The sequence below is a fragment of the Schistocerca gregaria genome, chromosome 7 (assembly GCF_023897955.1).
Source record: "Schistocerca gregaria isolate iqSchGreg1 chromosome 7, iqSchGreg1.2, whole genome shotgun sequence".
In the NCBI taxonomy this organism is placed as follows: domain Eukaryota; kingdom Metazoa; phylum Arthropoda; class Insecta; order Orthoptera; family Acrididae; genus Schistocerca; species Schistocerca gregaria.
Genome location: NC_064926.1, coordinates 314,755,891 through 314,769,394, shown reverse-complemented (window position 1 = coordinate 314,769,394; position 13,504 = coordinate 314,755,891). Strand labels below are relative to the sequence as shown.

The following is a 13,504-nucleotide window of genomic DNA, read 5'->3' as shown; positions in this document are numbered from 1 at the left end:
GTGTTGCTAACGGACGCTGGACAATGCGTTTCCGCCTTCTGGACCCTCGAGAGTACCTGCTGGTGTTCTCTTTGGCATTGTTCTCTCAGCGCTTGGAAATTCCTAAGTACCTGTTCTTCGCTCTCTTTCGATTCCGCATCGCGACTCCGCTTGCCCTGTTCTAAGGCTTGCAGACGGTCATCGATTTGTTCAAATGTACGGCCTAATTCTCTCATGATATCACTTTTTATTTCACTTGCCAGATTCTTTATTCTTTGTGAGATATCCTCGGACACTCTCTGCATCGACTTGTCAACTTTATTTGTCTGCTGGATTAGTTTTTCGTCTATTTGCTCGCCTAGCTCCCGGATCGATTTTTCAGATTTTTGAGTCATTTGCTCGCCTAGCTCACGAATCGATTTTTCAGATGATTCTTTCTGTTCTCGAAACGAGTTTTCAGATTTCTCTGCGTTTTCTTTATTTTGTTGCAATAAGGCTTTCATGAGTTCTGCCAAATCAATTTGGTTAGTTGGAGGCAAATTAATTTCTGGCTCTGATGTGAGCCCGTTCGTCCTGTTTTGCATTTCCTCTGAAGTATTTCCCATTGCATTTTCGGAACCGTCCGATGCGTTAATATTCGAAATCAGATTATCCCCTTGGTCCATGTTGCTTAAGTTGTTGGACTGCCTACTTTTAGCTTGGCTACGTGTCAGCATTAGTTCAATTTCTTATACCCGGTACGCAACACACTAATCAGAATAAATGTATCCCCCAAAAATCACGACAGTCACACGAAAGGTACCCAACCTAGTACGCACTTTTTCACACTCAGAAACAAATTTGTATCTTTGATCGAGACAGAACAATTTACAAGACAGAAAAAAACACACACACATATAAAACACACAAATATAGAAAACAAAACAAGACAAACAACACAACGCCGCTCAACAACGCCGTGAATCTATTAAAAGTATGCTCAAAACAATGCAGAAGTTGTTTGAGCGCTGCCGGGGAAAAAAAAAAATTAAGATTATACAACGCTCGCAATCTAACGTTTCAGAGATTCCAGAGTCTAGCGGAATCACAGAACAGGGTCGCCATGTGTAATGTTGTTGCTTTAATTTGCTATGAGAAAGCGGTGCTGATAGACAATAAAAGCGGGTTAAAAGCTGTGAGCTATCTGAGGAAGTTAACGTTGCATTACTGAGCAACTGTTTCACCAGGTATCCAGTCTAGCTCACCAAATTTCCAACCAGACTAACATTAATTATAATCTTTTAATAGTCATACGAAAACCGGCGATACATATATAAAAAGGAGAATTTAAATAAAAAGAAATAAATCAGTTTATATTTGGAAATTTATCTTAAAATTGATCATTGAAATTTCAGCATATTAAACTTGAGTCACAACTAAGCTGGTGCCTTATTTAGGATTGTGAAAATGTGAGTTTGTAATCATACGGAACACATCAAATAGGGAGCCAAGATTGGGAGACTGCATACAACTCTACGTTCACAAAATAACACACGAAGAACATTGAAACATATGCAAGAGGAAATTAACCACAACCAACCGATTCAATTTTCACCCAAAGAAGTAACGTTTGTAGCGCAATCGTGTCCGTCATGTAATTACCATACACTGGTATACTAAATTCATACTAACTCTCTGTAAAATCTTCCCGAAAAGAATAGCTGAGAGCTACTTTGATCATTACGCCACATGCTTCACGTGGTCAACTTGGTTTACACAAAGAGTGTAACTCCACAATAATTTTGATAATTAAAATAAATTAGATCGAAAAGCAGTTTACAAAAGAAAAACCTCGAACTCGTTACTATCGTCTTACTATTAACCTGATGGGTCAAACAATTGTATAAGCACGTGGTACTGGTCTCACAAAGTACACCCCACGTGGGTTGAACATAAAGAAAAGTTGCTATATTGAAAAATATTGCTAAGACGAGACGTTATAATCTCACGCACATTCGTATTTAAGATTGATGATCTTAGTTAGAGTTTCTGATCAACACGTGGTTCCACTTTACTTACAAAGTAGTGACAAAGCAATTACTGGAAGTTATTCTGAAGTTGACACTCGAAACACACTGCTCTGCAATTTGAGGTAACATTAGATATTTTAGAGCTAAAACCTGAAATAAAGGTGATTAAATTTTCAGTTAGGCTGAACTTAAGAAATCCATTGTCCTGCGGACTTAGCAGACACGCGCTTAGCCGGAGATCTTACCACTTCAGACGCTCGCCGCGGACAGACTGACCTGCGCTCCTACAAAGGGTGCTTCCGTATACAAAACGGAAGTGACCAGAGAGGCAGCTTCCTATACCAACATGACAAGGGACGGACAGAACCATACAAAGGATAGAAACCTCTTTGCTTTTAGAAAGCGTAGCTACCTGTTCCGACGTTGGTCCTACTGTTCTCTAGCAGACAGGCTGGTCTGCTACCCTCAAGCATGCAACTAGAAATACATTTCCTCATTCATCCTCTCACACAGAAGGGAAGGGGAATGACAGTCTCTTATCATATAGAGTATATAAAAGAAAGCGGATGAAGGTTCCGTATGAGACTGTGTGACATGAATTGCATATAAACTGTGTTTTAAAGTGTAGTAGTGTGACAGATCGTTCGTGTTTATGTGTAAAAGTAACACGTTCCACTACTCAGTCTCGTCGCAGATAGTCAGAAACGCCACAATAAATTTAGAAGAGGAATTTATGCCGTAAATGACAACAGATTTAAGAAATGAACATGAAAGGAATCCAACAGAGACCTTTCAACTGACTCATTCTCTTGTTACAGCTTCTCTACCTTATACTGACAGTTCAGCGTCTCGTGACACGCCCTGACTGACTCATGCTCTTGTTACAGCTTTTCTACTTTATTCTGACAGTTGTGCGTCTCGGCACATGCACTGTCTCATTCTCTTGTTATAGCTTCTCTACCTTATATGGACAATTCCGCGTCTTGTCACATGCCCTGTCTGATCATTCTCTTGTTACAGCTTCTGTACTTTATATTGACAGTTCAGTGTCTCGTGACATGCACTGATTAATTCCACATTAAATACGGGGTACTTTTGATCGGATAGTGTGTGAGTGATGGTGAAGTGTCATATATCAAAGTAGCTTTCCAAAAATTAATGTGAAATCCATGCCAACGTGATGGACGACCTCTGTAATCACTGCTAAAGGAGCACTACCAGTACCCCACACGTGGTAAGCATCTCGTAATTCAGCAGCACGTGAGTCTACTGTTTATGCTGCTGTAATCTATATTTTGAAAGGGAACATTTGTCATTCTAAATCTTATGTAACGCCTCATATTTAGGACATACTCGTCAGGTAGCTGATAGGCAACTAGAAGTCTCAGGTATACATTTCGACGTACTCACCTCATTCATCCGGCACTTCTTGTCTTTGCTGTAGAAGAGGACACAGCCAAGACCCACACCAGTCACATAGGGCACGATCCTCGAGTATGTGGGCACGTACATGAGCAACACGTACTCCGCCCACTGGTCGTGTCTGTAAATTTTTTTTAACATACTATGAGATCATCGAAGAACATGACAAGGAATTACATCTATAGGTAATCGTTGCGTTTTGCTCGTACTCTGTCAGAAGAGAATAAAAGTATCATCACCGTTTAACGTTTCTTAGATAGCATAGCTACTACAATCGAAGCATTACTTCAGTCGCAGTAGGACAGAAAATCAACTACGATTTTATCGAAGACACTCACCTCATGTGATCCGGGGAAGCCATGTCACATCTTATTTTCAGTAGCCAAACTTGAATCCGAAAGATGATTGTGCAAAATGCGAGTCGAGTGCTTTGGCTAGAGCACCACCGTCAAAGTAGGTGTCAAAATCTTGCTCACCTACAGTGACCCTTGTAAGTATCAGCAGGATGTAATAACCTCAAGCCAATTACCAACAACCTTCAACGTGAAGGCAGCCTCAATTAAAATGGATCCATGGCGTAGTCCAGTGGCAGCACCAGACCTCAGGTGTGAAGCCTTGGTTGGAGGACAAACCGACAGAATCTAGACGACCCGTCCAAAAAATCCCGAGACTGATCTTATTCCTGGCGTCTAAGCGTCGTCAATAGAGTAACTACAGTAGCAGCTTGTACTAACTACTTGTACTAAGCAAAAGATGTACATACGACCAGCCAGCTGTGAGCAGGCAGTTTCAAGTAGTGGACGTGCGGCCATAGTTGTTTACCCTTGTTGCGTCACAAATCTAAATGAAGCAAGATCTCTACATCAAGTGTTCAAGTCAATCTCTAGAATCTCTTGAAGAAGAGGAAAGTGTGTGCAAAATTTGCCCCACGCATCTTTACTGCCAAATAAAAACAACTACACGTGGACCGCTGCCGCGACTTGACTGAAATAAACACGCTGACAGTTCTTTTCTGGGAAAAAATCATCAGGGAAGTGACGATCCTTGACGTTATCAGTACAAACCTACCACAAAACGACAAAGTGCATAAATTCGCACTCTGACTACAGACCGACATTCAAGCCAAGGTGAAGCGCGAAGTGAACAACATCTGACAGTTTCACAAGATTCGATGAACATTCTGTACACTGTGTTTAAGTGAGAGGAGATTGTCAAGAACATAAAAAGCATTAAAATCACCATCTTAAAGAGTTATCTGTTTTTTATTAGTCTAGTCTCCAAACTCTTTGGACTAATGGATCATGTGCTGTCCGCATCGATTTAGAGTCAAGAAAGTCAGGCCTGGCAACCAAAGCATGCAAGCGTGAACAGATACTTTTCAGAAATATCATAATGACAAACTGATGTTTCACTTGAAATTGTCATTTGCGAACGTCATTCTAATCGGGCCTTCGAGCTCACGAAGTTCTTCGAACCTATTATTCTGCAGTCCGTTAGTGTCGTCAACAATTATGGACGATACTGTTCGCCACCTCCCACACCCCGCCCCTCTAAAGTGATATACAGGGTGGTCCAAAAGTCCGGAAACACCCTGATAAAATCCAAATGGAGTAGCAAACAAGGGAACAGAGTCCCTACACTCCCTACACGTGAGGAACGGGAAGGGGGAAACTTTATAGGCTGTGCGACCAACTTGGCGGCCATCTTTAAAGCCGCCATCTCGGATTCAACTCCTAAATTTCAAATGGGGATGTGGTCATGTGACATTTCAAACAGATAGAGGATTTTCCCAGAAAAACAATGCCATTGTTATTTTAAACATAGCTTTATTCATTCTCGGGTTACAGCCAATTACTTGCGGCAGCAGTGGGACGCTCAGCAGCGTGAGTATTACGTACTGAGAAGTCATAGAATGGAGTCTGAAACAGTGCAAAGTGACGATCCTATGCCTGATTCGTTACATGTGTTTAACTGTTAGGTATCATTTACTCATGCTAACGTTTTAATCATTGTTTCCTTATTTACAGGTTACAAAATGTCCTTAACACATGAAGAACGCATTGAAATCATCTTGATATCAGGAGAAAGAAGCACACGGATCATTGTTGAGGATTTCAACAGTCGTCACCCAACCAGAGAGCCCATCAGTCACAGCGCAGTTGTCAAGCTTTTGGCCAAATTCTAAGCAACAGGTTCTGTCGCAGATAAACCTAAGGATGGAAGACCAAAATCCGCCACCGATGAAGCAACAACAGTGAGCGTGTTGGCATCATTTAGCAAGAGTCCGCAACGGAGTACCCGTCACCGGTCACAAGAATGTGGGGTTAGACGTACCTCCATACTGCGAATTTTATCGCAGCACAAATCGCACCCGTACAAAATTCAGCTGCTCCAACACCTGGACGAGGATGACCCAGACCGTCGGGTACAGTTCGCAGACACAGCAGTTGCAGATAAACCCATTTTCCTCCTATCAGTTGCTGTTCAGTGATGCCAATTTCTTTATCAATGGTGAAGTGAACAAGCAGAATCACAGATACTGGTCCGACACAAATCCGCACTGGATTGATGCTTCCGAAACGGTCGACTCACAAAAAGTGATGGTCTGGTGTGGTGTGTGGGGTACCAAAGTTGTTGGACCTTTTTTTTATTAATCGTACGTTAACAGCCAACGGTTATCTGAGGTTATTGGTCGAAGAAGTGTTTCGCTCGTTGTTAACGGAGGACGGGACATTTCCGGAATTCTTGCAGCATGATGGAGGCCCACCACATTATGGGCACAATGTGCGTGCGTACCTGGTTGTGCAGTTCCCTCAAAAGTGGATTGGTCGTAGAGGTGCTGTGGAGTGGCCACCACATTCACCAGATTTGACTCCTTTGGATTTTTATCTTTGGGGTCATGTCAAAGCACTGGTTTATTCTGTGAAAATATGTGATTTACATCATCTAAAGCAGCGCATTGTTGATGCGTGTGGTCAAATTCAGCTAGATGTGTTGGTCAAAGTTCATCAGGACTGGGTTCGGAGGATAGCATTAACAATCCACCATAATAGACAGCATATCGAGCCATTCCTGTGACTGCTGGTGGTCTCTCGGTACTGTGTAACATCGGCGTAATGTCTCTTCCGCACATAACACACATGCTGACGAGCGTCCCACTGCTGCCACAAGTAACTGGCTATAACCCGAGAATGAATAAAGCTGTGTTTAAAATAACAATGGAATTGTTTTTCTGGTGAAATTCTCTATCTGTTTGGTATGTCACATGACAACTTTCCCATTTGAAATTTTGGAGTTGAATCCAAGATTTCGGCTTTCAAGATGGCCGCCATGTTGGTGGCATAGCCTATAAAGTTTCCCCCTTCCCGTTCCACGTGTGTAGGGACACTGTTTCCTTGTTTGCTACTCCATTTGAATTTTATGAGTGTGTTACCATACTTTTGGACCACCCCTGTATATATTACAGAATGAAAGTGTCGGGCTTCCAGGGCATGAATATTATTCTGTAGGTGTTTGGTTGCGTACTTTGAGAACTTGTGTGAATCTAAGCTGGGTGCTTTCACAACATGTTGTTCTACGTGGCTTATACTTTGCCCTTCCAGAAGAATTGATACTATTCTATACGCTCCATTCAACATTAATGTGACCACTGCTTATGTACCACGTCATCGTGCAATAATCACTCACAGACCAAAGGTGGCAGCACTAGAGTGGAGAGCAAATAAAGCATGTCTGGGAACACAGAGAACAGTGCAGCCGTTGTCGTAATGTGGAAACGGGGCGATTTATCTTTACGGAAACTATTAGATATGTAAACTGTTCATGTACTGCCGTGGTTAAAGTATGCCGTGAATGGGAAAATGGCGCTATCCCGAACTGGAATGGTGTACCGTGAGCTATAGAATATGAAGGTGAACAATGCCTGTGGAGACGTGTATGGGAGATAAGATGCGCAACAGCTGAGCAATTGATCGCTCAGATTAATCATGTGGCTACCTTAATGTGTCCTCAGCGATCGTCCAGTGAATATTGGTGCGTATGCGTCTGCGCAAAAGGCACTTGGTTTATGCATCCGTGCACACTGTTGTTCATAGACGACGAAGGCCGGAATATACAAGCCAATGTCTCAATTGGACGTCTACTGAGTGGCGACAGGTGATCTTTTCCTATGAATAAAATTCTATAATTCATCAGACGAAGGGCCATTGGCATGTATTGTGTGTGACGTCTGAAAGCTAACATCCTGCAACAATAGTCAGAGCGTTATGATCTGGGGATTGTTTTCGTGGCATTCCCTAAGTGACCTCGTCATTCTGGAAGGCCCAATGGATCAACATGAGTATACATTTATCCTTGGGGACTATGTCCACCTCTACATACAATTTGTTTTTCCTCAGAACAATGGCATGTGCCTCTGCAATGCTGGCTGTTTAGAGTTGGAACGCCCTGAAAGCAGCATGCAACAAACCTCGAACTTGCATGCAGTACACTACGTTTCAAAATGCATCTTGTTAGTGTTTCATCGCAGCCAAAGTAAACTGAAGTACTACCATCTGCATTCTGTGTGTACGGAAAGACCACACAACGGGTTTGTTATTCAGAAATCTCATCTGAGTGTTGTTTCTTCGGGGGAATGGGGTGTTATGTATTCTGTAAGAGAAAGAAACATCTACCTTAGTCGACATTCCACGAGACTTATATGAATATGGAGCTGATAAACCTGCAAGGCGCATGTTGTGTAGTAAAAGTGAACTACTAGCACGAGCCATTAAGGAAAGGCCTAAACTATCACGTTATCCCGTAAGATAAGATTATTTACGCCTCAGAAAACAAATTATAAACGCTATCTGACAACAATTTTAACGAAACAGTCACAGACTCACGTGTGTGTTTAATGATGCCTCAATGAGCATGCATTTTGGACTAGCTACGTATGTAAACATAGAACAGTATTTAATCGTTCAAAAAGGGCCTGTCCAGAATTTATGTAATGTGTATACTTTCTGATTATAGCCAAAATTCCTGCTATGAGATTGATCGTATCTGTAAACACGTAATTTAGACTCACAAACAGTATTATTCAAACACCTCATTAAAATATGTAGACTAGAACGTAACGTAAGAACAACATCTCCACTTACTGTTGCAAATACAGAGCCACTCGCTATCATCTGTTCAACAGAACATTTCACTAATATACCAAAACACTGAATTGTATTCACAAATCATCAGTCTTTACCAGCACCGTCCGACGACTTGCTTTTCTCCACCTGTAACTGTAATACATACAAAGAACAGGATGTTTAATGCTTATGGTTTGCCATATTAGAATATTATTAATTTAGTTAAGTGTTCATGCCATATCTGAGGGCAGATGTGATGAGGCAAAGAGTGTGAACAAGATGTTGGCACAGCAACATGTAGCTATGTTACGAAAAACCCTAAATGAAATGACTTACGTTGAACGAAATAATTGAGAGAAAATGTACAAAATATACATACAGGGTGTAATGGGTATTAGTGCAGAATTACTATTGCTGACTGAGGACGCTGTACTGAACATTGCATCAGCATTTGCGTTATTTGAAGACTAGTAATTATAGCTATTACGAGTCGTGTGTATTTATTTTGGGTAGTACCTCCAAGTATGTATAGCAAGAGCAAGACATTAATTCTTATTATCCCCTGGGCAGCAGTCAGGGCCACCTGGACGCAAAGTAGTTAGTCTGTAGTGACAGTTGCAATCCAGTTAGTGGTGCAGTTACGACCCTAAAGAAAACATCAGATCATAAAGTTTGTGAGGTGTTTGTAGGAAGACTGTTTGACTCAGAAAAAAAACAGCGACGTGAGAGTGTATATGTATGTATATATACAAGGTGTAATGGATATAAGTGCACAGATATTTTTATGTAGTCAGTTCCAGAAGAAAGTGTTCGCCGTTACCTGTATGAAATAAAAGACACTATTGTAAATGTCCCGTCGTATCGACAAGCGCCGGCACGAAGATGAAGAACGCAAGAGCGAGAAGGCTGTGAGATGACGTCAACCAATAGTACGCTGACTAGGACCGCACCACCACAGGAGCGGCCCCGAGTCGAAGAGAATATAAGCGCCGCTTCTGCTAGCCTCGTCCATTCTCTGGCGGTATTCCATAAGGCTACCGACCTTCGATGGTGCAGTCCCCGCACTAATCGCAACGCTACGGTTTCAGGTGCGAGCCAGCCAGCCAGCCACCCCTCCGGCAGCAGCGGTCCGGCCAGCCAGCCAGCCAGCCAGCTAGCCCGACCTCCAGCAGCAGCAGCCCCGGCCCTGCCCGCGGCAGTGGCGCCAGCTGCGGCATTCCTGCCAGTCGGCGTCAGCTTCCGCGCCAGCAGCATGGGACTCTGGTCGTCGTCCGTCTTCGTCTTTGGTCCGTCTTCGTCTTCGTCCGTCCCCAGTTTTCTTCTTCTTCTTCCCCTTTCCATTTTGTCCTGTGTACTTTTCTATATCCTTGTCATCATGTCAGCTCCCACCACCACTACGACCACTACTACCACAGCCATAGTCTACACGTCCCCCTTTGCCGCCACCACCACCATTACATGGTGTGCCCAGTCACACCCCCCTCTTTCTATCCCTCCTCTTCTCACTCTCCCTTCGCCTTCGCTCTTTGTCGCCCCCTCTCCAGCTTCTTCCTCCCACTCCTCTCCCTCTGATCCTTTCCCCCACCCCCCAGCCTGTTACTGCGGCTCCAGCTAGGGTGGTGGCCCATCGGGCCACTGCCCACGCCCAACTCTCCCCATCGCCTTCGCCGTCACCGCCACCGCCGTCGCCTTCACCGTCACCATCTCTGGCGCCGTCTGGTGCGTCCACGCTGGGACCTGCCCGTTCCCGCCACCTCCCTATAGCTCCTATTCCTCATGTCACCACCCATCCTTCTGCCACCGTTAAACGCCCTAGTGGCACCGCCACCTCCTCTACTCCCAAAAAGGCCCCGCCCCGTCCTCCTTCCCCCTCCCAGGATGCCATGGATGTCGCCCCACCTGCCCCTGCTCCCTCCGCTTCCTCCTCCTCCCCCCCTTCTTTATAGAAATACCTCCTCTCCCGACCAGATCCTTCCCTTCTCGAGGCCCGTAATCTCTCCCTCCTCCTCCGTCAACACGTCCCTGGTGCCCCCGTCTCTCTCCTCACTCCCAGACGGGATTCCGTTCTCATCTCCTCCCCAAGCCCTACCCTCCATATTGACATCCTCTCCCGCCTCCCCATCATCCGTTTTGGCCCCAACGCTTCCCTCACCCCAGCTCCTTCTCCATCCCCCAACCGCCAACCCCAACCTCCGCGTCGCCCGCCGACCCTCACCGCTGTCATCACTCGGCTCAGTCCGATGATCACGGAGGAGGAGGTGTTGGCGGAGCTTAAGGCGCATCCCACACTGGAGGTGCGGGCGGTCCGCCGCATTTTCAACTCGTCCAGCACCACCCGCCTTATGCGGGTTTTCTCTGAGGACGCCGCCTCCATTGACCGTCTATTGAAGGAGGGTGCGCTCCTCTTCCACCAGCGCTATAAGGTCGACCCCTCCTGTTCTCCTCCTCAATCCCTGCGCTGCCAGTGGTGTCTGCACTATAACGCACACCCAACAGCTGAGTGCCGCGAGGCCCCCACCTGCCCGCATTGTAAACAAACGCACTTCCTCCGGCAGTGCCCTAACCTACAATCCTCTCCCTCCTGCAATACCTGCAATCTCCCCCATCCCACCTACTCCCAAAAGTGTAAAGCCCGACTCCCTCCGACCACTCCTGAACTCACTGTACCTGTCCGTCCTCTGGACGCTCCCACCCCTCCTGGCAATTCCCTTCGTCCCCCCACCCCCCACCGCTGAGAACATCATCAGGTTCCTCACCAATGTCTTACAAAACGTCCACCCTTTCCAGCGCCGTTACACCCTTCAACAGGTGTCCCTCGCCGCCCGTTCCATTTTCCACTTGAAAATGTATGCCACCTACTCCAACAACCAGGCCCATTTCACCTTCTCCCGTCTTGACACCCTTGTCTAAATCCCTGTCATGGCGCCACAGCACCGTATCCTTTTCAACAACATGCGCTCCCTTCCCGCCAACAGGAACCTCTTCCTGCACACCCTTGCCACCCACCGCGTGGATGCCTTCCTCCTCAATGAAACTTTCCTCCAACCCCACCACACCGTCCACACGTCGCCCTACCTCCTTCACCACTCCGATAATCCCCTCCCGATTGCGCTTGGGGGAGTTGCCATTGGTCACCACCGCCAGATCCCAGTACGGCTCCAACCTCTCCTTCCTGACCCCACCGAACACCTGATCCTTAGTCTCTTCTTTCCTGGCCTTACTGTCACCTGCGCCACCATCTATGTCCGCCCTAAAGTCCCTATTCCCTTCGACTTCCTCTCCCACATTGACCGTACCTTCTCCTCCTACGTGATCGCCGCCGACCTCAACATCCATAGTCGTTCAGCCGCCCAGTTACGGCGGTGGCATCGGTTCCTCTCCTCCCTTCAAGGGGACCTCATCCCCATCCCCCAGCACACCCGTCCAGAATCCAACTCCACTCCCGATGTTATCCTTTCCTCCCCTAACCTTCTTGGCCACATATCGGTGGATGTCCTGGAACCTATTGGTAGCGACCATCTCCCTGTCCTCCTCACCGTTTCCGACGATCGTCGCCCCCACCCCAATCCTCGTAATGACCCTCCCCCAAAGTATATCCATGACTATTCCCGTGCCAACTGGAATGCCTACCGGGATACCCTCTCCACCCAGGTCGATAGCCACCCCTTCACCTACCGCCACCCTGACGATGTAGCCTATGCCGCCTCCTTTCTCCAGCAGACCTTGTCTGAGGCCGTGGAGGCCCACATGCCTACTGTCGCTATCCACCCCTACCGTCCTACCTTACCCCCACAGGCCGTCTTCCTCCTCTGTGAATCCCGTCGTCTCTACCGTGCCTTCCTCCACACACGTGACCCGGACACACTCTGACGCCACCGGCAACTCCAGCGACACATTCGTAATTTGCTCGCGGCCAAGAAACGCTGGGACTGGCGACAGACACGCACCCGTTTGAATGCCACCCTACCTATCAACTCGTCCAAGTTCTGGTCAGCCTTCCGTCGCCTTACTGGAACTAAACCCTCCCCCTACTATCCTCTCCTCCATGATGATCACCCATTCCCTGACACCCTTAGTAAGGCCAATCCCTTTGCCTCCTACCTCTCCGATGTCTTTTCCATCTCTGACGATCCCCAGTTCGATTACTCCCTCTTCCCAGATCTCCGCAATCGAACTGACGCCTCAGTCCCTCCCCTAGCGCCTTGTTTCCAGTACTTGGACAACATAGCACACACAGAACTCAATGCCCCTATCACTACACGGGATCTCATTGCTACACACCGCATAAACCCAACACCGCTCCTGGTCACCTTTGTGAAGCTCCTATCTCCTTCCTCTCCACCCTGGCCAGGCTCTACAATGTAGTCTTATCCACCGGTTACTACCCCAACCTGTGGAAAACCTCATGTATCCTGATTTTCCTTAAACCTGATAAACCGCCATCCGCCGTCTCCTCCTACCGTCCCATTAGCCTTACCTCGGTCTTCAGCAAGGTCCTGGAATCTATCCTCACCTGCCGCATCCACCAGCATCTCCGCCAGCACCGCCTCCTTCCCATCACCCAGTGTGGCTTTCGGCCATCCTTCTCTTCTGATGACCTTCTCCTTCACCTCACTCATCTCCTTTCTGAACAGCTTAATTCCCGTCGCTCTGCAATCTTCCTCTCCCTGGACCTCGAACGTGTTTATGACCGCGTATGGCATTCCGGTCTCCTCTTCAAGCTCCAAACCTTCGCCCTTCCCATTAATTACGGCCGTCTGATCGGCTCCTTTCTCTCCCGCCGTCCTTCCTACGTCACCATCCATAACACAGATTCCTACACCTTTTTTCCCTCCGCTGGTGTGCCCCAAGGCTCCGTCCTCTCCCCCCTTCTGTACCTCTTGTATACGGCGGACATGCCGCCGCCGTCGCCCCCCGTCCACCTTCTCCAGTTTGCCGATGACACCGCCTTCCTTGCCCTTGCCCCCACCC

At 46.8% G+C, this 13,504-nt stretch overlaps 1 protein-coding gene across 1 annotated transcript in view; it reads right to left on the bottom strand.

Moving 5' to 3' along the window:
* LOC126281802 (nose resistant to fluoxetine protein 6-like) overlaps nucleotides 1–13,504 on the bottom strand; it is a 252,843-nt gene that overhangs the window by 75,758 nt on the left and 163,581 nt on the right. The window contains exon 8 of the mRNA XM_049981017.1: nucleotides 3,399–3,531. Within this exon, the coding sequence (XP_049836974.1) occupies nucleotides 3,399–3,531 (133 nt within the window). The remainder of the gene's footprint in view (nucleotides 1–3,398; nucleotides 3,532–13,504) is intronic.